This window comes from Scyliorhinus torazame, chromosome 6 (genome assembly GCF_047496885.1).
Source record: "Scyliorhinus torazame isolate Kashiwa2021f chromosome 6, sScyTor2.1, whole genome shotgun sequence".
Classification (NCBI taxonomy): domain Eukaryota; kingdom Metazoa; phylum Chordata; class Chondrichthyes; order Carcharhiniformes; family Scyliorhinidae; genus Scyliorhinus; species Scyliorhinus torazame.
In genome coordinates, this window is record NC_092712.1 from 138,256,957 (window position 1) to 138,282,808 (window position 25,852).

The following is a 25,852-nucleotide window of genomic DNA, read 5'->3' on the forward strand; positions in this document are numbered from 1 at the left end:
GCAGTACCCTGGCACTGCTGGAGGCAGGGACGCTGTTCTGTGGGGAAGTGCCGGGATAGCGCGAGGGTGGGGAGGCTTTTTGTTGCAGGGGAGGGGATGTTCCATGGAGGAGTTCCACATGGAATGGGAGAATTCTCTGCAGAGTGGTGTTAGCAATTCTGGAAAGTGTGAAAATAGATAAGTCCCCTGGGCCGGATGGGATTTATCCTAGGATTCTCTGGGAAGTTAGGGAGGAGATTGCTGAGCCTTTGGCTTTGATCTTTAAGTAATCTTTGTCTCCAGGAATAGTGCCAGAAGACTGGAGGTTAGCAAATGTTGTCCCCTTGTTCAAGAAGGGAAGTAGAGACAACCCCGGTAACTATAGACCAGTAAGCCTTACTTCTGTTGTGGGCAAAATCTTGGAAAGGTTTATAAGAGATAGGGTGTATAATCATTTGGAAAGGAATAATTGGATTAGAGATAGTCAACACGGATTTGTGAAGGGCAGATCGTGCCTCACAAACCTTATTGAGTTCTTTGAGAAGGTGACCAAACAGGTGGATGAGGGTAAAGCAGTTGATGTGGTGTATATGGATTTCAGTAAAGCATTTGATAAGGGGCGAAATTCACCGGTATCGTCGCGATGTCCGCCGACTGGCGCCCAAAACGGCGCAAATCAGTCGGGCGTCGCGCCGCCCCAAAGCTGCGGTATGCTCCGCATCTTGGGGGGCCGAGCCCCAACCTTAAGGGGCTAGGCCCGCGCGGGACTAATTTCCGCCCCGCCAGCTGGCGGAAAAGGCCTTTGGTGCCCCGCCAGCTGGCGTGGAAATGACGTATCCGGGCGGCGCATGCGCGGGAGCGTTAGCGGCCGGTGACGGCAGTGGAGGGAGTCTCTTCCGCCTCCGCCATGGTGGAGACCATGGCGAAGGCGGAAGGAAAAGAGTGCCCCCACGGCACAGGCCCACCCGCGGATCGGTGGGCCCCGATCGCGGGCCAGGCCACCGTGGGGGCCCCCCCCGGGGCCAAATCGCCCCGCGCACCCCCATGACCCAGGAGCCCGCCCGCGCCACCTTGTCCCGCCGGAGAATCACGGTGGGGGGCCCGCCAATCGCCGCGATTCCCGCCCCCGCCGAATATCCGGTGGCGGAGACTTCGGGACATGGCGGGGGTGGGATTCATGCCAGCCCCCGGCGATTCTCCGACCCCCCCGCCGGGTTCCCCACGGTAGGCTACTGCAGAAAATACGGAGGCATGGAATTCGGGGTTATTTAGCAGTTTGGATCAGAAATTGACTAGCTGGAAGAAGACAAAGGGTGGTGGTTGATGGGAAATGTTCAGACTGGAGTCCAGTTACTAGTGGTGTACCACAAGGATCTGTTTTAGGGCCACTGCTGTTCGTCATTTTTATAAATGACCTGGAGGAGGGTGTAGAAGGATGGGTGAGTAGATTTGCAGATGACACTAAAGTCGGTGGAGTTGTGGACAGTGTGGAAGGATGTTACAAGTTACAGAGGGACATAGATAAGCTGCAGCGCTGGGCTGAGAGGTGGCAAATGGAGTTTAATGCAGAAAGGTGTGAGGTGATTCATTTTGGAAGGAATAACAGGAAGACAGAGTACTGGGCTAATGGTAAGATTCTTGGCAGTGTGGATGAGCAGAGAGATCTCAGTGTCCATGTACATAGATCCCTGATAGTTGCCACCCAGGTTGAGAGGGTTGTTAAGAAGGCGTACGGTGTGTTAGCTTTTATTGGTAGAGGGATTGAGTTTCGGAGCCATGAGATCATGTTGCAACTGTACAAAACTCTGGTGCGGCTGCATTTGGAGTATTGTGTGCAATTCTGGTCGCCGCATTATAGGAAGGATGTGGAAGCATTGGAAAGGGTGCAGAGGAGATTTACCAGGATGTTGCCTGGTATGGAGGGAAGATCTTATGAGGAAAGGCTGAGGGACATGAGGCTGTTTTCGTTAGCGAGAAGAAGGTTAAGAGGTGACTTAATTGAGGCATACAAGATGATCATAGGATTGGATAGGGTGGACAGTGAGAGCCTTTTTCCTCGGATGGTGATGTCTAGCACGAGGGGACATAGCTTTAAATTGAGGGGAGATAGATATAGGACAGATGTCAGAGGTAGATTCTTCACTCAGAGAGTAGTAAGGGTGTGGAATGCCCTGCCTGCAACAGTAGTGGACTCGCCAACACGAAGGGCATTCAAATGGTTATTGGATAGACATATGGGTGATAAGGGAATAGTGTAGATGGGCTTTAGAGTGGTTTCACAGGTCGGCGCAACATCGAGGGCCGAAGGGCCTGTACTGCGCTGTAATGTTCTATGTTCTATGAATGATATTTCTATATATATTAAGGACGCCCCGATCTATAAAAACCTAAGTGAGCACACCCCCTCTGCCCCAACGAGCATAACTTTGTGGGACCCACACCTTGGGCGAAATTCTCCCCAAACGGCGCGATGTCCGCCGACTGGCGCCCAAAACGGCGCCAATCAGACGGGCATCGCGCCGCCCCAAAGGTGCGGAATGCTCCGCATCTTTGGGGGCCGAGCCCCAACATTGAGGGGCTAGGCCGACGCCGGAGGAATTTCCGCCCCGCCAGCTGGTGGAAACGGCGTTTGTCGCCCCGCCAGCTGGCGTGGAAATGAAATGTCGGGGCGGCGCATGCGCGGGAGGGTCAGCGGCCGCTGACAGTTTCCCGCGCATGCGCAGTGGAGGGAGTCTCTTCCGCCTCTGCCATGGTGGAGACCGTGGTGGAGGCGGAAGGGAAAGAGTGCCCCCACGGCACAGGCCCGCCCGCGGATCGGTGGGCCCCAATCGCGGGCCAGGCCACCGTGGGGGCACCCCCCGGGGGAGTGCCCCCCCCAGGACCCCGGAGCCCGCCTACGCCGCCTTGTCCCGCCAGTAAGAAAGGTACTTTAATTTACGCCGGCGGGACAGGCAATTTATCGGCGGGACTTCGGCCCATTCGGGCCGGAGAATCGAGCGGGGGGGGGGCCCGCCAACCGGCGCGGCGCGATTCCCGCCCCCGCTGAATCTCTGGTGCCGGATATTTCGGCAACCGGCAGGGGCGGGATTTACGGCAGCCCCCGGCGATTCTCCGACCCAACGGGGGGTCGGAGAATGACGCCCCTTACCTTTTATTCTCAATCAGTTTATAAATATGACAGGAAAGGCCAGCAAGGCCGCCAATTGGTTGCCCTCTGCTTTTCCTGCCTGAAATGATTCTTTGCCAAAGAATAGCAAAATTCCGCCCATTATTTTGCATGATATTTTACCTCAGCCCTATTTAAAATAAGAGATTTTAAAATATTACTGTACAAGGGAATGCTACATATGGTGAAGGAAAATTATGAGTTTACATTTAAAATAAGATCCTTATTATACAATGGCATTGAACAATATACTAGCATCAATATGATATCACTGTTTTGGTGGAACTAGATTTGGATCTGATCGGCTACAATATAGAAAGAGAATATAGTTAAAGAAAATGTTTTTAGGGCGGCATGATGGCGCAGTGGTTAGCACTACTGCTTCACAGGGCCGAGGACCCTGGTTTGATCTTGGCTCTGGGTCACTGTCCCTGGTCGCAATATTTTTAATTCATTCACAGGATGTGGACATCACTAGCTAAGCCAGGTAGCGGTGAGCTGCCTTCTTGGGCTGCTACAGCCCATGTGGTGTAGGTACACCCACAGTTCTGTTAGGGAGGGAATTTCAGCATTTTAACCCAGTGACAGCGATACATTTCCAAGTCAGGATGATGAATGGCTTGGAGGGGAACTTCAGGTGGTGGTGTTCCCATGCGTCTACTGCCTTTGTCCTTCCAGATGATAATGGTTGTCAGTTTGGAAAATGCTATCGAAAGAGCCTTGGTGAATAACATTGGAATTAAATAGGAACCCAGTTTTAATATTACTGATATTGCTCTCCCTCAGAGTCAAACGTCATAAAGAATAAGGAATGCATACCAAACACAATAAAATATAAAAAAGGGAATTATGGAGTGGATCTTGCTGGACATAAAATGGCACGTTAATGACATAATTGAATTTGGAAAATTGTCCAGTGAATTCAGGGAATTAAGAGATACTCAAAAATTGCAAATCTCCAGAACATGCTGGGTAATTTAGACAACTTCACTCCTTGGGCGGGATTCTCCCCTACCCGGCGGGGTGGAGGGTTCCGGCGTAATGGAGTGGCGGGAACCACTCCGGCATCGGGCCGCCCCAAAGGTGCATAATTCTCCGCACCTTTAGGGGCCAAGCCCTCACCTTGAGGGGCTAGGCCCGCACCGGAGTGGTTTCCGCTCCGCCGGCTGCCGGGATAGGCCTTTGGCGCCACGCCAACCGGCGCTGAAAGGTCATCGCCGGGCGACGCATGCGCGGGAGCGTCAGCGGCCGCTCACGGCATCCCTGTGCATGCACAGGGGAGGGGGTCTCTTCCACCTCCGCCATAGTGAAGACCATGGCGACGGCGGAAGAAAAAGAGTGCCCCCATGGCACAGGCCCGCCCGCGGATCGGTGGGCCCCGATCCCGGGCCAGGCCACCATGGGGGCATTCCCCTGGGCCAGATCGCCCCGCGCCCCCCCCCCCCCAGGACCCCGGAGCCTTCCCGCGCTGCCTTGTCCCGCCGGTAAGGTAGGTGGTTTAATCCACGCCGGCGGGTGAGGGTTGACAGCGGCGGGACTTCGGCCCATCGTGGACCGGAGAATCGCCGGGGGTGGGCCCGCCGACCGGCGCGATTCCCACCGACCGGCGCGGCGCGATTCCTGCCCCTGCCGAATCTCTGGTGGTGGAGAATTCGGGACACGGCGGGGGCGGGATTCACGCCAGCCCCCGGCGATTCTCCGACCCGGTGTGGGGTCGGAGAATCGCGCCCCTTGTGTTGCAGCCTTAGTCTCCTTAGCACTGTGGGGAATCTACGATCATGCCAAATACTACAGAGGCCAAATCACAGACAGGACAATTCTATGGTGATCCTGGACATATATTTGAAAAGGGGCGGCATGGTGGCACAATGGTTAGCAGTGCTACCTCACAGTGCCAAGGACCTGGGTTTGATTTCAGCCATGGATGACTATGTGGAGTTTGCATGTTCTCCCTGTGTCATGGAATTATCATAGAATTTACAGTGCAGAAGGAGGCCATTCAGCCCATCGAGTCTGCACCGGCCTTTGGACAGAGCACCTCACCTAAGCCCACACCTCCACCCTATTCCATAACCCAGTAACCCAACTTAACCATTTTCGACACTAAGGACAATTTATCATGGCCAATCGACCTAATCAGCACATATTTGGACTGTGGGAGGAAACCGGAGCACCCCGAAGAAACCTACGCACACACACGGAGAACGTGCCGATTCCGCACAGTAACCCAAGCCGGGAATCAAACCTTGGACCCTGGAGCTGTGAAACAACTGTGCTAACCACTGTGCTGCCATGCCGCTCATATGAACAGGTATGAACAGGTGAAAAAGTTATCCCTGCAGTTTTAAATTCAGTCAACCTATCGCCATTGATTTTACTACAGAACTAACCTAATGAATCACATGACCAGAGATTCTCCCAATGTAAGTCTTTCAAAACTTTACAAAATAATCAATTTAATTATTTTAAATATTCCGGGGAAATTAACTGCCTTAAGTACCCAGCTTTCAATCAGTTTAGATAGAATTCTTGGTCTCACTATGTTACACAATAAATTCAGTGATGTCTGCATGGGTTTCCTCCAAGTGCTCCAATTTCCTCCCACAGTTCAAAGATGTGCAGGTTTGGTGGAATGGTCATGCTAAATTGCCCCTTGATAGCAAGGGATGTTCAGGTTACGTTACGGGGTTAAGGGGATAGGGCAGCGTGGATGGGAGAGTGAGCCTAGATAGAGTGCTCTTTCGAAACATCGATGCAGACTCAATGGGCTGAATGGCCTCCGTCAGCACTGCAGCGATTCTATGATTCTTGTTATTTGATGGATTTTTACGTTAATTGTCCATTAAATCTGGAGCAGTAAGTTAGGCTGGAACAGCAGAAGTACCTTCTAAATGATGTGATAATTGTTAATGTACTGTCAATCAACCTCCTGGCCTGAAAGAGAATAATTTAAACTGTTAATTTTGAGTTCTGCCTACAGTAAATTATTGTTAGGGAATTTAAAGATGTCTAATATTACATTTTAAATTTTTCTTATTGTTTGATTCTGTATCTATTTTCTCTCAATTTTTCTCAATCCAATCTTCCTTTTCCTAATTTTATTTTATTTCTATATTTGATTTGACATGACGTGCATCCACTCTAATCAATCCTCCTCTATCATTCCATTAGTTTTTTCTTCAATCCTTTCTTCTCATTGGCTAAAGTAATAGACAATTGGCGAAGTTCACTAAGGTGCTGGATGGCATTGTCCAAGCCTTTGGGATAGTGGGAAATTTGGCCAGTTGGATAACGAACTGGCTAACCGATAGAAGTCAGAGTGGTGGTGGATGGCAAATATTCAGCCTGGATCCCAGTTACCAGTGGCATACCGCAGGGATCAGTTCTGGGTCCTCTGCTGTTTGTGATTTTCATTAATGACTTGGATGAGGGAGTTGAAGGGTGGGTCAGTAAATTTGCAGATGATACAAAGATTGGTGGAGTTGTGGATAGTAAGGAGGGCTGTTTTCGGCTGCAAAGAGACATAGATAGGATGCAGAGCTGGGCTGAGAAGTGGCAGATGGAGTTTAACCCTGAAAAGTGCGAGGTTGTCCATTTTGGAAGGACAAATATGAATGCGGAATACAGGGTTAACGGTAGAGTTCTTGGCAATGTGGAGGAGCAGAGAGATCTTGGGGTCTATGTTCATACATCTTTGAAAGTTGCCACTCAAGTGGATAGAGCTGTGAAGAAAGCCTATGGTGTGCTCGCGTTCATTAACAGGGGGATTGAATTTAAGAGCCGTGAGGTGATGATGCAGCTGTACAAAACTTTGGTAAGGCCACATTTGGAGTACTGTGTACAGTTCTGGTCGCCTCATTTTAGGAAGGATGTGGAAGCTCTGGAAAAGGTGCAAAGAAGATTTACCAGGATGTTGCCTGGAATGTAGAGTAGGTCTTACGAGGAAAGGTTGAGGGTGCTAGGCCTTTTCTCATTAGAGCGGAGAAGGATGAGGGGCGACTTGATAGAGGTTTATAAGATGATCAGGGGAATAGATAGAGTAGACAGTCAGAGACTTTTCCCCGGGTGGAACACACCATTACAAGGGGACATAAATTCAAGGTGAAAGGTGGAAGATATAGGAGGGATATCAGAGGTAGGTTCTTTACCCAGAGAGTAGTGGGGGCATGGAATGCACTGCCTGTGGAAGTAGTTGAGTCAGAAACATTAGGGACCTTCAAGCAGCTATTGGATAGGTACATGGATTACGGTAAAATGATATAGTGTAGATTTATTTGTTCTTAAGGGCAGCACGGTAGCATTGTGGATAGCACAATTGCTTCACAGCTCAATGGTCCCAGGTTCGATTCCGGCTTGGGTCATTGTCTGTGCGGAGTCTGCAAGTCCTCCCCGTGTCTGCGTGGGTTTCCTCCGGGTGCTCCGGTTTCCTCCCACTGTCCAGGGATGTGCGGGTTAGGTGAATTGGCCAATGATAAATTGCCCTTAATGTCCAAATTGCCCTTGGTGTTGGGTGGAGGTGTTGAGTTTGGGTAGGGTGCTCTTTCCAAGAGCCGGTGCAGACTCAAAGGGCCGAATGGCCTCCTTCTGCACTGTAAATTCAATGATAATCTATGATTAATCTAGGACAAAGGTTCGGCACAACATCGTGGGCCGAAGGGCCTGTTCTGTGCTGTATTTTCTATGTTCTATGTACAGCATTACCAGTTCATACTCCCAAAGTACTATGCTGCAAAATAGAAATTGCAAGAGAAAGGCTAACTAACAGCATGGGCGGGATTCTCCGACCCCCCACCGGGTCGGAGAATCCCCGGGGGGCGGCGTGAATCTCGCCCCGCTGCTCCGACGCCGGCTGCCGTATTCTCCAGCACCAGTTTTTGCCCGGGGACGGGGATCACGCCACGCCGGTCGGGGGCCGTTGGCAGCGCCCCCCCCCCGGCAATTCTCTGGGCCCCGATGGGACGAGCGGCCGTCGGTTTCTGGCCAGTCCCGCCGGCATGTATTGGACATGGGGGATCCGACCGTGGGGGGGCCCCCACAGTGGCCTGGCCCGCGATCAGGCCCACCGATCTGCAGGGCGGGCCTGTGCCGTGGGGGCACTTCTTTCTTCCGTGCCGGCCCCTGTAGGGCTCCGCCATGGCCGGCATGGAGAAGACACCCCCCTGCGCATGCGCCAGAATACGCTGGCGGTTCTGTGCATGCACTAACTCGCGCAGTCCCACTGGCGCGGCGCCAACCCCTCCAGTGCCGGTCCAGCCCCCGGAAGTGCGGCGAATTCTGCAACTTCCGGTCGGCCCGACGACGGAATGGTTCGCGACGTTTTTTACGCCGGCGTCGGGCCATCGTGCTGATTCGGGAGAATCCGCCTCACATGTCTCAATATACCTCACTCCACATGATCTGACCGATTTAAAACAACAGGTTTCCGGCTGGATTTTCCATTAGAGGCAGGACACAGGAGGTGGCTCTGTTTTGGGGGTCAGGAACCTACCTCCAGTGGGAATCTGACTGAGTTTCAGATTCTTCTGCGGGTGAGCCCTTAGTTGGAATGGAAATGGGTTTCTTGTTCAACTGTGGGAACAGGAATGGAGACTGGCTTCAGATACTGGTGGCAGCCACTGCTGAGGCTGCTGCTTGTTGTCAGGAAATTGTGACAATACCTGACACTGCACCAGAGGCCTGCCACTCATGAAAGAGAGGAGGGAGATTCTCTTCCCAAAGGCTGGCAGGAGGAAGGCACCTCATCATGCAGCAAGGGCACCTCTTTTTTCCCTGTGCTTGTGCGGATTGCTGGGCACCACTTGACCATGTCAGGCACCGGACCAAGTGTCCCATCAGTTGTGATGCTGATGTGTTGTTCAACATTTGATGAAGAGGAAGTCAGTCACTTGGGTGATTCACCAGTGTACAACCATCTGTGAGATGCCGCAGAGGTCTGCACCTGACAATGGCACAGAGGTCTCTTAATGAGCCCAAAAGCAAGCTAAAATGCCAAGTTAATTAGAACAGTCCAGTTCTGGGGCCCAGACCCTCCCCCTCCCTTGGAAAAATGGCAATGGGCTGAAATCCTCATAGAATGATAGAATCATAGAATTTACAGTGCAGAAGGAGGCCATTTGGCCCATTGAGTCTGCACCGGCCCAGGGCAGCACGGTGGCGCAGTGGGTTAGCACTGCTGCCTCACGGCGCCGAGGTCCCAGGTTCGATCCCGGCTCTGGGTCACTGTCCGTGTGGAGTTTGCACATTCTCCCCGTGTTGGCGTGGGTTTCTCCCCCACAACCCAAAGATGTGCAGGCTGGGTGGATTGGCCATGCTAACTTGCCCCTTAATTGGAAAAATGAATTGGGTACACTAAATTTATTTTTAAAAAGTCTGCACCGCCCCTTACGAAAGCACCCTGCTCAAGCCCACGTTTCTACCCTATTGTAGCGCACAATGACTTACGAGAGAGACGAGTAGAGATGAAGTCGATGAGGTTTTATTAAGCGTGACTTGTTCCCAGCAGTTCAGCAACAGAATGGAGCTGCGGGGAGAAGCATGGGTTCTTATACTCCGCCTTCAGGGCGGAGCCAGGGGTCAACAGCCAACCAGGACCCGGGATCTGTCAGCCAATAGCATCACGGCTTCGCAGTCCCACATGACCCCTAATACATACCACCACATTCACCCCTTGTTAAAAATGAACCCGGCGGGGTGGTGGTTCGCATGGTGGTAGGGGTTTACAAGGCTGGTCCTGGGAGGAAAACTTTGGGCATGTCGTTACAATTTTAGCCCTACACTGGGCTATGTACAAGGTTTGTGAACTATTTACAATATTCGTAAGAGAAAAGAACATTTTCGTTACAGTCCCAACAACATTCTTGATGTCACACCGATGCCACGAGTCGAGCGGGCGGTCTGGTCTTCCTCGTCGATCGCCTCAGCCCCGGTGGTGGTGCAGGTGCTTGTTCCCGCGTTGTCGTCTCCGGGAGCATTTCGTTGTTTGTTTCTGTTTCATTCCTGGTCGGACACGGGAGGAGGACCGATCCCCCCGGGAAGGGGGTGGTCGCGGGGTGCGCCGGTGGCAGGGAGGGGGTGATCGGTGTCGGGGGGGTGTGTGTGTTGCCGGCCGGCGCCAGGTCTCGCAGGGAGACCGTGTCCTGTCGGCCGTCGGGGTACGCCACGTAGGCGTACTGCGGGTTCGCGTGGAGGAGGTGAACCTTCTCGACCAACGGGTCCGACTTGTGCGCCCGCACATGTTTTCGGAGCAAGATGGGCCCTGGGGCCGCCAGCCAGGTCGGCAGCGACGTTCCGGAGGAGGACTTCCTGGGGAAGACAAGGAGGCGCTCATGAGGCGTTTGGTTAGTGGTGGTACACAGCAGCGACCGGATGGAGTGGAGAGCGTCCGGGAGGACCTCCTGCCACCGGGAAACTGGGAGATCCCTGGACCGTAGGGCCAGTAGGACGTGCCGTTCTCCCTCTCTACTTGCCCGTTGCCCCGGGGGTTGTAGCTGGTCGTCCGGCTCAAGGCTATACCCTTGCTGAGCAGGAACTGACGCAGCTCGTCACTCATGAAGGAGGACCCCCTGTCGCTATGGATATATGCGGGGCAACCGAACAGTGTGAATATGGTGCTAAGGGCTTTGATGACTGTGGCCGCTGTCATGTCGGGGCAGGGGATGGCGAAGGGGAAACGGGAGTATTCGTCCACCACGTTCAGGAAGTATGTGTTGCGGTCGGTGGAGGGGAGGGGCCCTTTGAAATCCAAACTGAGGCGTTCAAAGGGGCGGGAAGCCTTGATCAGGTGCGCTCTATCCGGCCTGAAAAAGTGCGGTTTGCACTCTGCGCAGATGTGGCAGTTCCTGGTGACTGTACGGACCTCCTCCACAGAGTAGAGCCGTGATGCTATTGGCTGACAGATCCCGGGTCCTGGTTGGCTGTTGACCCCTGGCTCCGCCCTGAAGGCGGAGTATAAGAACCCGTGCTTCTCCCCGCAGCTCCATTCTGTTGCTGAACTGCTGGGAGTAAAATGGTAGAACCGAGTGACCCCCGGGTGGCAGAGGTCCTCGTGGAGGGCTTGGAGACGGTCTATTTGTGCGTTGGCACATGTGCCGCGGGATAGGGCATCGGATGGCTCGTTCAGCTTTCCGGGACGGTACAAGATCTCGTAGTTGAAGGTGGAGAGCTCGATCCTCCACCTTAAGATCTTGTCATTTTTAATTTTGCCCCGCTGTGCATTATCGAACATGAAGGCTACCGACCGTTGGTCAGTGAGGAGAGTGAATCTCCTGTCGGCCAGGTAATGCCTCCAGTGTCGCACGGCTTCCACTATGGCTTGGGCTTCCTTTTCCACTGAAGAGTGGCGGATTTCTGAGGCGTGGAGGCTTCGGGAGAAAAAGGCCACGGGTCTGCCCGCTTGGTTAAGGGTGGCCGCCAGAGCTACGTCGGAGGCGTCGCTCTCGACCTGAAAGGGGAGGGACTCGTCGATGGCGCGCATCGTGGCCTTTGCGATATCCGCTTTGATGCGGCTGAAGGCCTGGCGAGCGTCTGTCGACAGGGGGAAGGTAGTGGTCTGTATTAGCGGGCGGGCCTTGTCTGCATACTGGGGGACCCACTGGGCGTAATATGAAAAGAACCCCAGGCAACGTTTCAGGGCTTTGGAGCAGTGGGGGAGGGGAAATTCCATAAGGGGGCGCATGCGTTCGGGGTCGGGGCCTGTTATCCCATTGCGCACTACGTATCCCAGGATGGCCAGCCGGTTTGTGCTAAAAACGCACTTTTCCTCGTTGTATGTGAGGTTCAAGGCGTTTGCGGTCTGGAGGAATTTTTGGAGGTTGGATTCGTGGTCCTGCTGATCGTGGCCGCAGATGGTTACTTTGTCGAGATACGGGAACGTGGCCTGCAACCCGTGTTGGTCAACCATTCGGTCCATCTCCCGTTGGAAGACCGAGACCCCGTTCATGACACCAAATGGGACCCTTGGGAAGTGGTATAGACGCCCGTCTGCCTCGAAGACTGTGTACTTGCGGTCACCTGGGCGGATGGGGAGCTGGTGGTAGGCGGACTTGAGGTCCACGGTGGAGAAAACCTTATATTGGGCGATCCGATTTACCATGTCGGATATGCGGGGGAGAGGGTACGCATCCAGCTGTGTGTACCTGTTGATGGTCTGGCTATAGTCTATGACCATCCTTTGCTTCTCCCCGGTCTTTACTACTACCACCTGTGCTCTCCAGGGACTATTGCTGGCCTGGATTATGCCTTCCTTCAGCAACCGCTGGACTTCAGACCGAATAAATATCCGGTCCTGGGCGCTGTACCATCTGCTCCTAGTGGCGACGGGTTTGCAATCCGGGGTGAGGTTTGCAAACAAGGACGGTGGTTCAACTTTGAGAGTTGCGAGGCCGCAGATAGTGAGTGGAGGTATAGGGCCGCCGAATTGAAACGTTAGGCTCTGCAGGTTGCACTGGAAATCTAATCCCAGTAATGTGGGCGCGCAGAGTTGGGGAAGGACGTGGAGCCTGTAGTTTTTAAACTCCCTCCCTTGCACCGTTAGGTTCGCGATGCAGAATCCTTTGATCTCTACGGAGTGGGATCCTGCAGCTAGGGAAATCTTTTGCGTACTTGGATGGATGGTCAAAAAACAGCGTCTTACCGTGTCGGGGTGGATGAAACTTTCGGTGCTCCCGGAGTCGATCAGGCATGGTGTCTCATGTCCGTTGATCAGCACCGTTGTTGTCGTCGTCTGGAACGTCCGGGGCTGTGATTGATCTAGCGTCACCGAGGCCAGTCGTGGTCGTAGTGTCTCAGCGTCTTCTTCGGACCCCGTGGAACCGTCGATGCTGGGGTCCTTTGTTGTCATCCAAGATGGCGGCGTCCATGAATCGCACGCGGCCGGGGGTGGACAAAATGGCCGCCCCCATGGATCGCACGTGGTCGGGGGTGGACAAAATGGCCACCCCCATGCATCGCATGTGACTGGGGAGTCACAAGATGGCGGCGCCCAGCCTCCCCTCGTGGTGGCCGGGACCCAAAATGGCGGCGCCCGCGGGTCGCACATGGGGCACTGGGGGGGTTGGGGAGCGTTTGGGATGCGCTGGGCTCGTTCTTTTCCGAGGATCGTGGCGACCCCCCGGGTCCGGCACACAGCCGCGAAATGGCCCTTTTTGCCGCAGCTCTTGCAAATAGCTGCGCGGGCCGGGCAGCGCTGCCGGGGGTGTTTCGCTTGTCCGCAGAAATAGCAGCGGGCCCCCCTGGGATGATCCGGCGCTTTAACCGCGCAAGCCTGTGAGGGGGGGGGGGGGTTTGACGCGACGGGGGTCCACGGAGCCCAAGGGGCTGCCGCGCGGTCGGGGCCGTAGGCGCGGGCATTTTGCGAGGCCACATCTAGGGAGGCTGCAATGGCCGGTGCCTCTGAGAGTCCTAGCGACTCTTTTTCTAAAAGTCTTTGGCGGATTTGGGGAGAGTTCATACCTGCCACAAACGCATCGTGAATTAACATGTCCGTGTGTTCAGTCGCGTTTACCGGCGGGCAGCTGCAGCCCCGTCCCAAAATTAGCAGCGCGGCGTAGAACTCCTCTAACGATTCTCCAGGACTTTGCCGTCTCGTTGCGAGTTGGTAGCGTGCGTAGACCTGGTTCACGGGGCGAACGTAGATGCTCTTCAGTGCTGCGAGCGCCGTTGGGAAATCCTCTGCGTCTTCTATGAGAGGGTAAATTTCCGGGCTTACCCTTGAGTGCAGGACCTGCAGTTTCTGGTCTTCTGTGATCCGGCTGGGGGCCGTTCGGAGGTAGCCTTCGAAACAAGCTTGCCAGTGTTTAAAGACTGCTGCCGAGTTCACTGCGTGGGGGCTGATCCGCAGGCATTCCGGGGCGATCCGGAGCTCCATAGTCCTTTAAGCACGCTTAATAAATTGTAGCGCACAATGACTTACGAGAGAGACGAGTAGAGATGAAGTCGATGAGGCTTTATTAAGCGTGACTTGTTCCCAGCAGTTCAGCAACAGAATGGAGCTGCGGGGAGAAGCACGGGTTCTTATACTCCGCCTTCAGGGCGGAGCCAGGGGTCAACAGCCAACCAGGACCCGGGATCTGTCAGCCAATAGCATCACGGCTTCACAGTCCCACATGACCCCGAATACATACCACCACACCTATCCCTGTAACCCAGTAACCCCCACTGACAGGCCCTCTGGCTGTGTGATGCCATGGCCAATTGTTTCTGGTTTCCCCCTTCCGTTCCAATCCAATCTGAAGCGGGAAAATCCAGTTTTCTGTCTTTGCCTGACAAGGATGTAACCATGAATGACTCAGCAGTACTCAAAGAGACCTCCATTTCCTAACAGCAGTGCTCAATCTAAGAATAGTTACACTTCCCTGTTTTTTGAAAGATGGTGAGAGGTACTAAACCAAATCAGCATAAAGCAGAACATAAGGCTTGATTTTCACCGAGTCAGGATAACTCAGGAGCTCTTAACTGGTGGGTGGACCCTGATTCCAGGCTCCCAGACCCATATTAGGGTTTCTGATTCTCAGAAGTGTCTTTCAAGTGTGTGGGCTAGTTTGGCTGTGAGACCACATCCTACACTCTTTACTTTTTTAAAATTCAGTTACAGGATGTAGGTGTCGCTGGTTAGGCCAGCATTTATTGCCCATCCCTAGTTGCCCATCAGAAGGTGGTGGTGCCTTCTTGAACCGCTGCAGTCCCTGAGGTATAGGTACACACACTGTGCTGTTAAGGGGGGAGTTCTAGGATTTTGCCCCAGTGACAGTGAAGGAACGGTGATATGTTTCCAAGTCAGAATGGTGAGTGACTTGAAGTGGAACCTCCAGGTGGTGGGGTTCCCAGGTATCTACTGCTCTCATCCTTCTAGATGGTAGTGGTTGTGGGTTTGGAAAGTGCAGTCCAAGAAACTTTGGTGTGTTACTGCAGTGCATCTTGTAGATGGCACACATGGCTGCCACTGTTCTTCGGTGGTCGAGGGTTTGAATGTTTGTGGAAGAGGGAGTAATCAAGCGGGCTGCTTTGTCCTGGATGATGTCGAGCTTCTTGACTGTTGTCGGAGCTGCACTCATCCAGACAAGTGGAGAGCAGTCCATTACACGCCTGCATTTTCTCCCAATGTACGTAGGCAGGGCCGGAAAATTTCATAAATGCTCAAAGAGGATGATCTGGCCCATAATTTTATATGAATATTGATGGGTCTACTTGCAAATAATTTTTAAAATTGTGTTTATTTGTTGTCTCCTTATTACAATCCTGTTTCATCGAGCAAAGGTACAAAATAGGAATTTATCGTAACTGGCTAGCAGAAGGTAAAAAATAAGAGCATTGAACAAACAAAAGAAAATATCTGGGGCAGGATTCTCCGACTCCCCCTGCTGGGTCGGAGAATCCCCGGGGAGTGGCGCGAATCCCGGCCCACCGCCCCGCCACCCTGACGCTGGTTGCCATATTCTCCGGCGCCGTTTTCCGGGTGGGCGTGGGATTCATGCCACGCCGGTCGGGGGCCGTTGGCAGCCTCGGCAATTCTCCGGGCCCCGATGGACCGAGCAGCCATCCGTTTTTGGCCAGTCCCGCTGCCGTGAATCACTCAACTCATGCACCGGTGGGACCTGGCAGTTAGGTCGGCAGGGTTGGTCCTTGGGAGGTGCGGGGGGCTTCAACTCCGGGGGGGGGCCCCCACGGTGGCCTGGCCTGCAATCGGGGCCCACCGATCTGCAGACGGGCCTGATCCGTGGGGGCACTCCTTCTACGCCGGCCCCTGTAGGGCTCTGCCATGGCGGGCGCGGAGAAGAGACGCATGCGCCAAAATATGCCGGCCGTGCGCGGAACCACACCGGCAGTTCCGCACATGCACGTGATCACGCTGGCCCTTCGGTGCATGCGCAAACTCGCGCTATCCCGTCGGAGCGGCGCCAACCCCTCCGGCGTTCACCGAGCCCCTAAAAGTGTGGAGAATTGCGCACTTATGGGGGCTGTTGACGCCGGAGTGGTAGTCCCCAGAAGGGAGAATCCCGGCCCTGACGTCTACGCTTAGAAAAGAAACCACCACTTTTTATCTCTGATGGCGACGCACTCAGTTGGTTCAAAATTCACAGCAAGTTCATCCATCCAAATACCACTGACACACAGCCCGAGATTCATACTCTCAATCCTCCAATGGGGAACAATGAAGACGTTGAGTTACTAACCCAGCCAGTTTATTCATCTCATTTAAACCCAGGGGCTGCAGAAGGACTTGGACAAGCTTGGAGAGTGGGCAATGAAGTGGCAAATGAAATACAATGTGGGAAAGTGTGAGGTCATGCACTTTGGAAGGAAGAATTTAGGCACAGACTATTTTCTAAATGGGGAAATGCTTCAGAAAGCAGAAGGGACAAAGGGACTTGGGAGTCCTTGTTCATGCTTCTCTTAAGGTTTATGTGCAGGTTTAGTCAGCAGTTAGGAAGGCAAATGCAATGTTAGCATTCATGTCAAGGGGGCTAGAATACAAGAGCAGGGATGTACTTCTGATGCTATATAAAGCTCTGGTCAGACCCCATTTGGAGTATTGTGAGCAGTTTTGGGCCCCGTCTCTAAGGAAGGATGTGCTGGCCTTGGAAAGGGTCCAGAGGAGGTTCACAAGAATGATCCTTGGAATGGAGAACTTGTCGTATGAAGAACGTTTGAGGACTCTGGATCTGTATTCGTTGGAGTTTATAGAAGGATGAGAGGGGATTTCTTGAAACTTACAGGATACTGCGAGGCCTGGATAGAGTGGACATGGGGAGGATGTTTCCACTTGTAGGACAAACTAAAACTAGAGGACACCATCTCAGACTAAAGGGACGATCCTTTAAAATAGAGATGAGGAATTTCTTCAGCCAGAGGCTGGTGAATCTGTGGAACTCTTTGCCGCAGAAGGCTGTGGAGGCCAAATCAATGACTGTCTTTAAGACAGAGATAGATAGGTCCTTGATTAATAAGGGGATCAGGGGTTATGGGGAGAAGGCAGGAGAATGGGGATGAGAAAATATCAGCCATGATTGAATGGCGGAGCAGGCTCGATGGGCCGAGTGGCCTAATTCTGCTCCTATGTCTTATGATCTTATGGTCTCATCATTCTGTGTCCCATAAATGTAAGAACTAACAGATCTATAAATAATGTATTGTCACCAAATGATTAATGATCTTTAGGTCTGATTATATTGTTTCAGGTCTGTAGCTGAAGCCACTGAAGTTGATCTCAACATGCGTGTGGGTCTTCATACAGGGAGAGTGTTGTGTGGCGTCCTTGGTCTCCGCAAGTGGCAGTATGACGTCTGGTCCAATGATGTTACGCTGGCCAATGTAATGGAAGCTGGTGGTCTACCTGGGTACGTGACATTTAATTTAAAACTTGTAGAGAGTGATTGTAAATCCCTACTGAATGAGTCCGAACTGGCAGGTTAATGACAAGATTATTCAGATAAATATTCAATGTGATTCTTTTCTCTCTCCTTGAGAAATTCAAACTAATTATTAAAACTAGTCTGTAATTAATGTTAGGATTCTTATTCAATCTGAAATCAATGGAGTCAGCTCTGACCTTTGAATTGTGCCTTTCCTATCATTCTGTCAGCAATCTTCAGTTTTCCTTTTCCTTCTTTATGCTTACTTTTATCATGGTATCATTTTGTTCACATTCTTTCTCCCTGATAGTGTTACAAGGAAATGGAAATTAGAATGCAGAGAGCTACTGTGGGGAAAGGTTTCCTCAAAGCAATTAGATTATAAACATGCTTCGAAAGGACTGATTTATGATGTCTTGAAATATTGCGCGAAGAAGAAGTATAATTTCTTCTCCACTGATCAGATCATGGCAGAGGAAAAACTCCAGAATTTGAGTGGCGGTCTGAACATGGAAAATGATTCGGTTTCGAGGTGCTTCTTTGAGGGGTACTTTGTGCCATCCTGACTTTCACTTTTACCACTATCTCACTTTCTTTTGTAATTGCTGGATTAGTATTTTGGAATTGCCGACCTGGTCACCTTGTGGAAAAGTCACACCAGAAGTATTGTAGTGTAACGATAACAAAACCAAAGAAGACCTTCTCAGCACAGCTGGGAAGGAAAAAATGCTCACATCCTGAGAACACTTAAAAAGATAATATAGTGGGCAGCATGGTGGCGCAGTGGGTTAGCCCTGCAGCCTCACGGCGCCGAGGTCCCAGGTTCGATCCCGGCTCTGGGTCACTGTCCGTGTGGAGTTTGCACATTCTCCCGGTGTTTGCGTGGGTTTCGCCCCCACAACCCAAAGATGTGCAGGCTAGGTGGATTGGCCACGCTAAATTGCCCCTTAATTGGAAAAAATTAATTGGGTACTCTAAATTTATTTTTTTAAAGTAGCATATTTGGGGGAGAAGTTAATGGTGCTGTGAAAGAGGGAGTGAGCCTGTAAGATTTGATGGGTGCCTTTCCTGCCACTTATCCACCACCCCCGCAATTTATCAGCCAATAGGAGGAGGCCGGTAGTGGATGGGGAGTCTGGCAGGTTAACCTGCTTGGGCCTGGGTAGAAAATAGGGGGATTGTGCCTCCTTCACAGGCAATGACCAACCCGAACGTCTGCTGCCCCTCCACTCCCTCCCCCCATTCCCCACTCTGCCCCATTACTGGGTGCTGACTCACTGCTCCACATCCCTTCCCAGCTAGTGTGCCCCAGCCCTGACAATCTAACCAGTCCTGCAGGACTCCCCTTCCTGCCCTGGCAAGAACCCAACCAACTTACCTGTAATCCAGCTCCTGGCTCTTCTTTTCTGGGACTGACTACCAGCACCAGAAAGCTTGCCGGTCAACTAGATTGGCTGGCAGCTCTCGGAGGTGGAATTATCTTTCTTGATGGAGGCAGAAGTCTCGCTCTGAGCCCATTAAATGCTAATTGGCTGACATGCAGCCTGCCATATCGTGACAGCTTTCATGGCAACTTTGAGTGTCAGGGCCGTAAATGCTGGCACTTATGAAATCCTGCCCTTGATAAAGAACAAAGAAAATTACACCACAGGAACAGGCCCTTCAGCCCTCCCAGCCTGCTCCGACCCAGATCTTTTATCTAAACCTGTCTTCTATTTTCCAAGGATCTACTTCCCTCTGTTCCCCGCCCGTTCATATATCTGTCTAGATGCATCTTAAATGATGCTACCGTGCCTGCCTCTACCACCTCCGCTGGCAAAGCGTTCCAGACACCCACCACCCTCTGCGTAAAAAACTTTTCATGCACATCTCTCTTAAACTTTCCCCCTCTCACCTTGAAATCGTGACCCCTTGTAATTGACACCCACACTCTTGGAAAAAGCTTGTTGCTATCCACCCTGTCCATACCTCTCATAATTTTGTACACCTCAATCAGGTCCCCTCTCAACCTCCGTCTTTCCAACAAAAACAATCCTAATCTACTTAACCTTTCTTCATAGCTAGCACCCCCCATACCAGGCAACATCCTGGTGAACCTCCTCTGCACCCTCTCTAAGGCATCCACATCCTTCTGGTAATGTGGTGACCAGAACTGCACGCAGTATTCCAAATGTGGCCTAACCAAAGTCCTATACAACTGTAACATGACCTGCCGACTCTTGTACTCAATACCCCGTCCGATGAAGGCAAACATGCTGTATGCCTTCTTGACTAATCTATCGACCTCCGTTGCCACCTTCAGGGTACAATGGACCTGAACTCCCAGATCTCTCTGAACATCAATATTCCCCAGGACTCTTCCATTGACCGTATAGTCCGCTCTTGAATTAGATCTTCCAAAATGCATCACCTCGCATTTGCTTGGATTGAACTCCATCTGCCATTTCTCTGCCCAACTCTCCAATCTATCTATATTTTGCTGTATTCTCTGACTACTCCTCGCTATCTGCAACTCCACCAATCTTAGTATCATCTGCAAACTTGCTAATCAGACCACCTATACCTTCGTCCAGATCATTTATGTATATCACAAATAACAGTGGACCGAGCACGGATCCCTGTGGAACACCACTAGTCATCTTTCTCCATTTTGAGACACTCCCTTCCACCACTACTCTCTGTCTCCTGTTGCCCAGCCAGTTCTTTATCCATCTAGCTAGTACACCCTGAACCCCATACGACTTAACTTTTTCCATCAACCTGCCATGGGAAACTTTATCAAATGCCTTACTGAAGTCCATGTATATGACATCTACAGCCCTTCCCTCATCAATTAACGTTGTCACTTCCTCAAAGAATTCTATTAGGTTGTAAGACATGACCTTCCCTGCACAAAACCATGCTGCCTATCACTGATAAGTCTATTTTCTTCCAAATATGAATAGATCCTATCCCTCAGTATCTTCTCCAACAGTTTGCCTGCCACTGACGTCAAGCTCACAAGTCTATAATTCGCTGGATTATCCCTGCTACCCTTCTTAAACAAAGGGACAACATTAGCAATTCTCCAGTCCTCCGGGACCTCACCCGTGCTCAAGGATGCTGCAAAGATATCTGTTAAGGCCCCAGCTATTTCGTCCCTCGCTTCCCTCAGTAACCCGGGATAGAACCCATCCGGACCTGGGGACTTGTCAACCTTAATACCTTTTAGAATACCCAAAACTTCCCCTTCCTTCTGCCGACTTGACCTAGAATATTTAAACATCCATCCCTAGCCTCAACATCCGTCATGTCCCTCTCCTTGGTGAATACTGATGCAAAGTACTCATTAAGAGTCTCACCCATTTCCTCTGACTCCACGCATAAATTCCCTCTTTTGTCTTTGAGTGGGCCAATCCTTTCTCTAGTTACCCTCTTGCTCCTTATATACGAATAAAAGGCTTTGGGATTTTCCTTAATCCTGTTAGCCAAAGATATTTCATGACCCCTTTTAGCCCTCTTTATTGCGCGTTTGAGATTTGTCCTACTTTCCCGATATTCCTCCAAAGCTTCATCAGTTTTAAGTCGCCTAGATCTTATGCATGCTTCCTTTTTCACCTTCGCTAGTCTCACAATTCCACCCGTCATCCATGGTTCACTAATCTTGCCATTTCTATCCCTCATTTTCACAGGGACATGTCTGTCCTGCACTCTAATCAACCTTTCCTTAAAAGACTCCCACATTTCAAATGTGGATTTACCCTTAAACAGCTGCTCCCAATCCACATTCCCTAGCTCCTGCCGAATTTTGTTATACTTGCCTTTCCCCAATTTAGCACTCTTCCTTTAGGACCACTCTCGTCTCTGTCCATGAGTATTCTAAAATTTATGGAATTGTGATCGCTATTCCCAAAGTAATCACCGACTGAAACTTCAACCACCTGGCCGGGGTCATTCCCTAATACCAGGTCCAGTATGGCCCCTTCCCGAGTTGGACTATTTACATACTGGTCTAAAAAATACGTCCTTACAAATTCTGCTCCATCTACGCCTCCAACACCACATGCGTCCCATTCAATGTTGAGGAAGTTAAAATCTCCCATCACGACCACCCTATTGCTCCTACATTTTTCTATAATCTGTCTACATATTTGTACCTCTACTTCACGCTCACTTTTGGGAGGCCTGTAGTAAAGGAGGCCTGTTTTAGGGCAGCACGGTAGCATTGTGGATAGCACAATTGCTTCACAGCTCCAGGGTCCCAGGTTCGATTCCGGCTTGGGTCACTGTCTGTGCGGAGTCTGCACATCCTCCCCGTGTGTGCGTGGGTTTCCTCTGGATGCTCCGGTTTCCTCCCACAGTCCAAAGATGTGTGGGTTAGGTGGATTGGCCATGATAAATTGCCCTTAGTGTCCAAAATTGCCCTTAGTGTTGGGTGGGGTTACTGGGTTATGGGGATAGGGTGGAGGTGTTGACCTTGTAGGGTGCTCTTTCCAAGAGCCAGTGTAGAGTCAATGGGCCGAATGGCCTCCTTCTGCACTGTAAATTCTATGATAAAGTCCCAACAATGTTACTGCACCCTTCCTATTTCTTCGCTCTACCCATATTGCCTCAGTGCTCGAAACCTCCATCGTGCCCTCCATAATCACAGCTGTGATATCATCTCTGACCAGTAATGCAACTCCTCCACCCCTTTTACCTCCCGCTCTATTCCTCCTGAAGCATCTATACCCTGGGATATTTAGTTGCCAGTCTTGCCCTTCCCTCAACTTGATTATCAAAAATGTAGGAATAGGAGGAAAGATTGTAAGTGCTGGAAATATTCAACAGATCTTCCAGCATCTGTGAAGAGATAAACAGAATACGAACTTTTGAAGAGTCACATTCAACTCAAAATGTTGGGTGCGATGCGCGGTTAGCTGCATGTTTCCCAGCGCTCGCAGTGCCGAGAAACACATGACTATTCGTTGTAGAAGGGGCCTGAATCTGTCACCCCCCCCAGCCCAAAAGCACTATTGGAGGATTCCCGGGCCCGGCAGTGCCTATGCCAGCTAGAAGGTAACACTGCCAGGCTGCCAGGCTTGCACTGTCAGAGTACCCAAGTGGCGCTGGCAGTGCCAGGGCACCACCCTGCCCAAAGGGCACGCAGCTTTGGCCTCTGATCCCCTGGGAGACCCCCACGAGTGCTGTTCCATTTGAACCCTGTTTGCGGGGACCAGTGCTGAATGGAGCTCGCCTGAGGACTCCGAGGCAAAGGGGTTGAATCAAAACCTCAGGTCCCTCAGGAATCTGGACATTAGAGTAAGACTTACTGCCTCGCTGTAATATGCAGATTTACCAAAATGTGATCCTGCCGATTGAGGGCGGGATTTACATCATATAGTCTCATGAGCTCCCATTAGACGTCGCAAGGCTTGGCGAGCCAGGTAGAGCCCGGGAACGGGGTCTCCCAGCTTTCAATGGCCATGCTGCAGCGAACTGCTTTCCCGGTGCAGCGTGGCCGATGGATTGCGCCCGCTAACTCTGTTTCTCTCTCCACAGATGCTGCCAGACATGCTGAGTGTTTCCAGCACTTTCTATTTTGATTTCAATTTGCCTGGTTCTGCAGCACTTTTGTATATTTTAGTTGGAATAATATTCAGTTCCTTCAGCTAGTATTCCCATTCAGTCAGATCATGTTTTGTCTCTATGTCAGCTCCATTTAATTAGTTTTTGTTATATCTGGTCATTTGGGACTAAGATGAGGAAAGATTTCTTCACTCAACAGGACCTCGAGGGTTGTAATCTCGGGATTACTCCCTGTGCCACGTGCCAGTGAGGCTAGAAATAGGAAGATAGAGCAGCTAAACACGTGGCTAAACAGCTGGTGTAGGAGGGAGGGTTTCCGTTATCTGGACCACTGGGAGCTCTTCCGGGGCAGGTGTGACCTGTATAAGAAGGACGGGTTGCATCTAAACCGGAGAGGCATAAATATCCTGGCCGCGAGGTTTGCTAGTGTCACACGGGAGGGTTTAAACTAGTATGGCAGGGGGGTGGGCACGGGAGCAATAGGTCAGAAGGTGAGAGCATTGAGGGAGAACTAGGGAATAGGGACAGTGGGGCTCTGAGGCAGAGCAGACAGGGAGAAGTTGCTGAACACAGCGGGTCTGGTGGCCTGAAGTGCATATGTTTTAATGCAAGAAGTATTACGGGTAAGGCAGATGAACTTAGAGCTTGGATTCGTACTTGGAACTATGATGTTGTTGCCATTACAGAGACCTGGTTGAGGGAAGGGCAGGATTGGCAGCTAAACGTTCCAGGATTTAGATGTTTCAGGCGGGATAGAGGGGGATGTAAAAGGGGAGGCGGAGTTGCGCTACTGGTTCGGGAGAATATCACAGCTGTACTGCGGGAGGACACCTCAGAGGGCAGTGAGGCTATATGGGTAGAGATCAGGAATAAGAAGGGTGCAGTCACAATGTTGGGGGTTTACTACAGGCCTCCCAACAGCCAGCGGGAGATAGAGGAGCAGATAGGTAGACAGATTTTGGAAAAGAGTAAAAACAACAGGGTTGTGGTGATGGGAGACTTCAACTTCCCCAATACTGACTGGGACTCACTTAGTGCCAGGGGCTTAGGTGGGACGGAGTTTGTAAGGAGCATCCAGGAGGGCTCCTTAAAACAATATGTAGACAGTCCAACTAGGGAAGGGGCGGTACTGGACCTGGTATTGGGGAATGAGCCCGGCCAGGTGGTAGATGTTTCAGTCAGGGAGCATTTTGGTAACAGTGACCACAATTCAGTAAGTTTTAAAGTACTGGTGGACAAGGATAAGAGTGATCCTAGGATGAATGTGCTAAATTGGGGGAAGGCTAATTATAACAATATTAGGCGGGAACTGAAGAACATAGATTGGGGGCGGATGTTTGAGGGCAAATCAACATCTGACATGTGGGAGGCTTTCAAGTGGCAGTTGAAAGGAATTCAGGACAGGCATGTTCCTGTGAGGAAGAAGGATAAATACGGCAATTTTCGGGAACCTTGGATAACGAGAGATATTGTAGGCCTCGTCAAAAAGAAAAAGGAGGCATTTGTCAGGGCTAAAAGGCTGGGAACAGACGAAGCCTGCGTGGAATATAAGGAAAGTAGGAAGGAACTTAAGCAAGGAGTCAGGAGGGCCAGAAGGGGTCACGAAAAGTCATTGGCAAATAGGGTTAAGGAAAATCCCAAGGCTTTTTACACGTACATAAAAAGCAGGAGGGTAGCCTGGGAAAGGGTTGGCCCACTGAAGGATAGGCAAGGGAATCTATGTGTGGAGCCAGAGGAAATGGGCGAGGTACTAAATGAATACTTTACATCAGTATTCACCAAAGAGAAGAAATTGGTAGATGTTGAGTCTGGAGAAGGGTGTGTAGATAGCCTGGGTCACATTGAGATCCAAAAAGACAAGGTGTTGGGTGTCTTAAAAAATATTAAGGTAGATAAGTCCCCAGGGCCTGATGGGATCTACCCCAGAATACTGAAGGAGGCTGGAGAGGAAATTGCTGAGGCCTTGACAGAAATCTTTGGATCCTCACTGTCTTCAGGGGATGTCCCGGAGGACTGGAGAATAGCCAATGTTGTTCCTCTGTTTAAGAAGGGTAGCAAGGATAATCCGGGAACTACAGGCCAGTGAGCCTTACTTCAGTGGTAGGGAAATTACTGGAGAGAATTCTTCGAGACAGGATCTACTCCCATTTGGAAGCAAATGGATGTATTAGTGAGAGGCAGCACGGTTTTGTGAAGGGAAGGTCGTGTCTCACTAACTTGATAAGAGTTTTTCGAGGAGGTCACTAAGATGATTGATGCAGGTAGGGCAGTGGATGTTGTCTATATGGACTTCAGTAAGGCCTTTGACAAGGTCCCTCATGGTAGACTAGTACAAAAGGTGAAGTCACACGGGATCAGGGGTGAGCTGGCAAGGTGGATACAGAACTGGCTAGGTCATAGAAGGCAGAGAGTAGCAATGGAAGGATGCTTTTCTAATTGGAGGGCTGTGACCAGTGGTGTTCCACAGGGATCAGTGCTGGGACCTTTGCTCTTTGTAGTATATATAAATGACTTGGAGGAAAATGTAACTGGTCTGATTAGTAAGTTTGCAGACGACACAAAGGTTGGTGGAATTGCGGATAGTGATGAGGACTGTCAGAGGATACAGCAGGATTTAGATTGTTTGGAGACTTGGGCGGAGAGATGGCAGATGGAGTTTAATCCGGACAAATGTGAGGTAATGTATTTTGGAAGGTCTAATGCAGGTAGGGAATATACAGTGAATGGTAGAACCCTCAAGAGTATTGAAAGTCAAAGAGATCTAGGAGTACAGGTCCACAGGTCATTGAAAGGGGCAACACAGGTGGAGAAG

At 51.1% G+C, this 25,852-nt stretch overlaps 1 protein-coding gene across 2 annotated transcripts in view; it reads left to right on the top strand.

The window, feature by feature from the left end:
- LOC140425038 (adenylate cyclase type 1-like) overlaps positions 1-25,852 on the top strand; it is a 547,118-nt gene that overhangs the window by 272,182 nt on the left and 249,084 nt on the right. For both annotated transcript variants that reach the window (XM_072508827.1, XM_072508828.1), the window contains one exon: positions 17,320-17,478. In XM_072508827.1, coding sequence (XP_072364928.1) covers positions 17,320-17,478 — 159 coding nt within the window. The remainder of the gene's footprint in view (positions 1-17,319; positions 17,479-25,852) is intronic.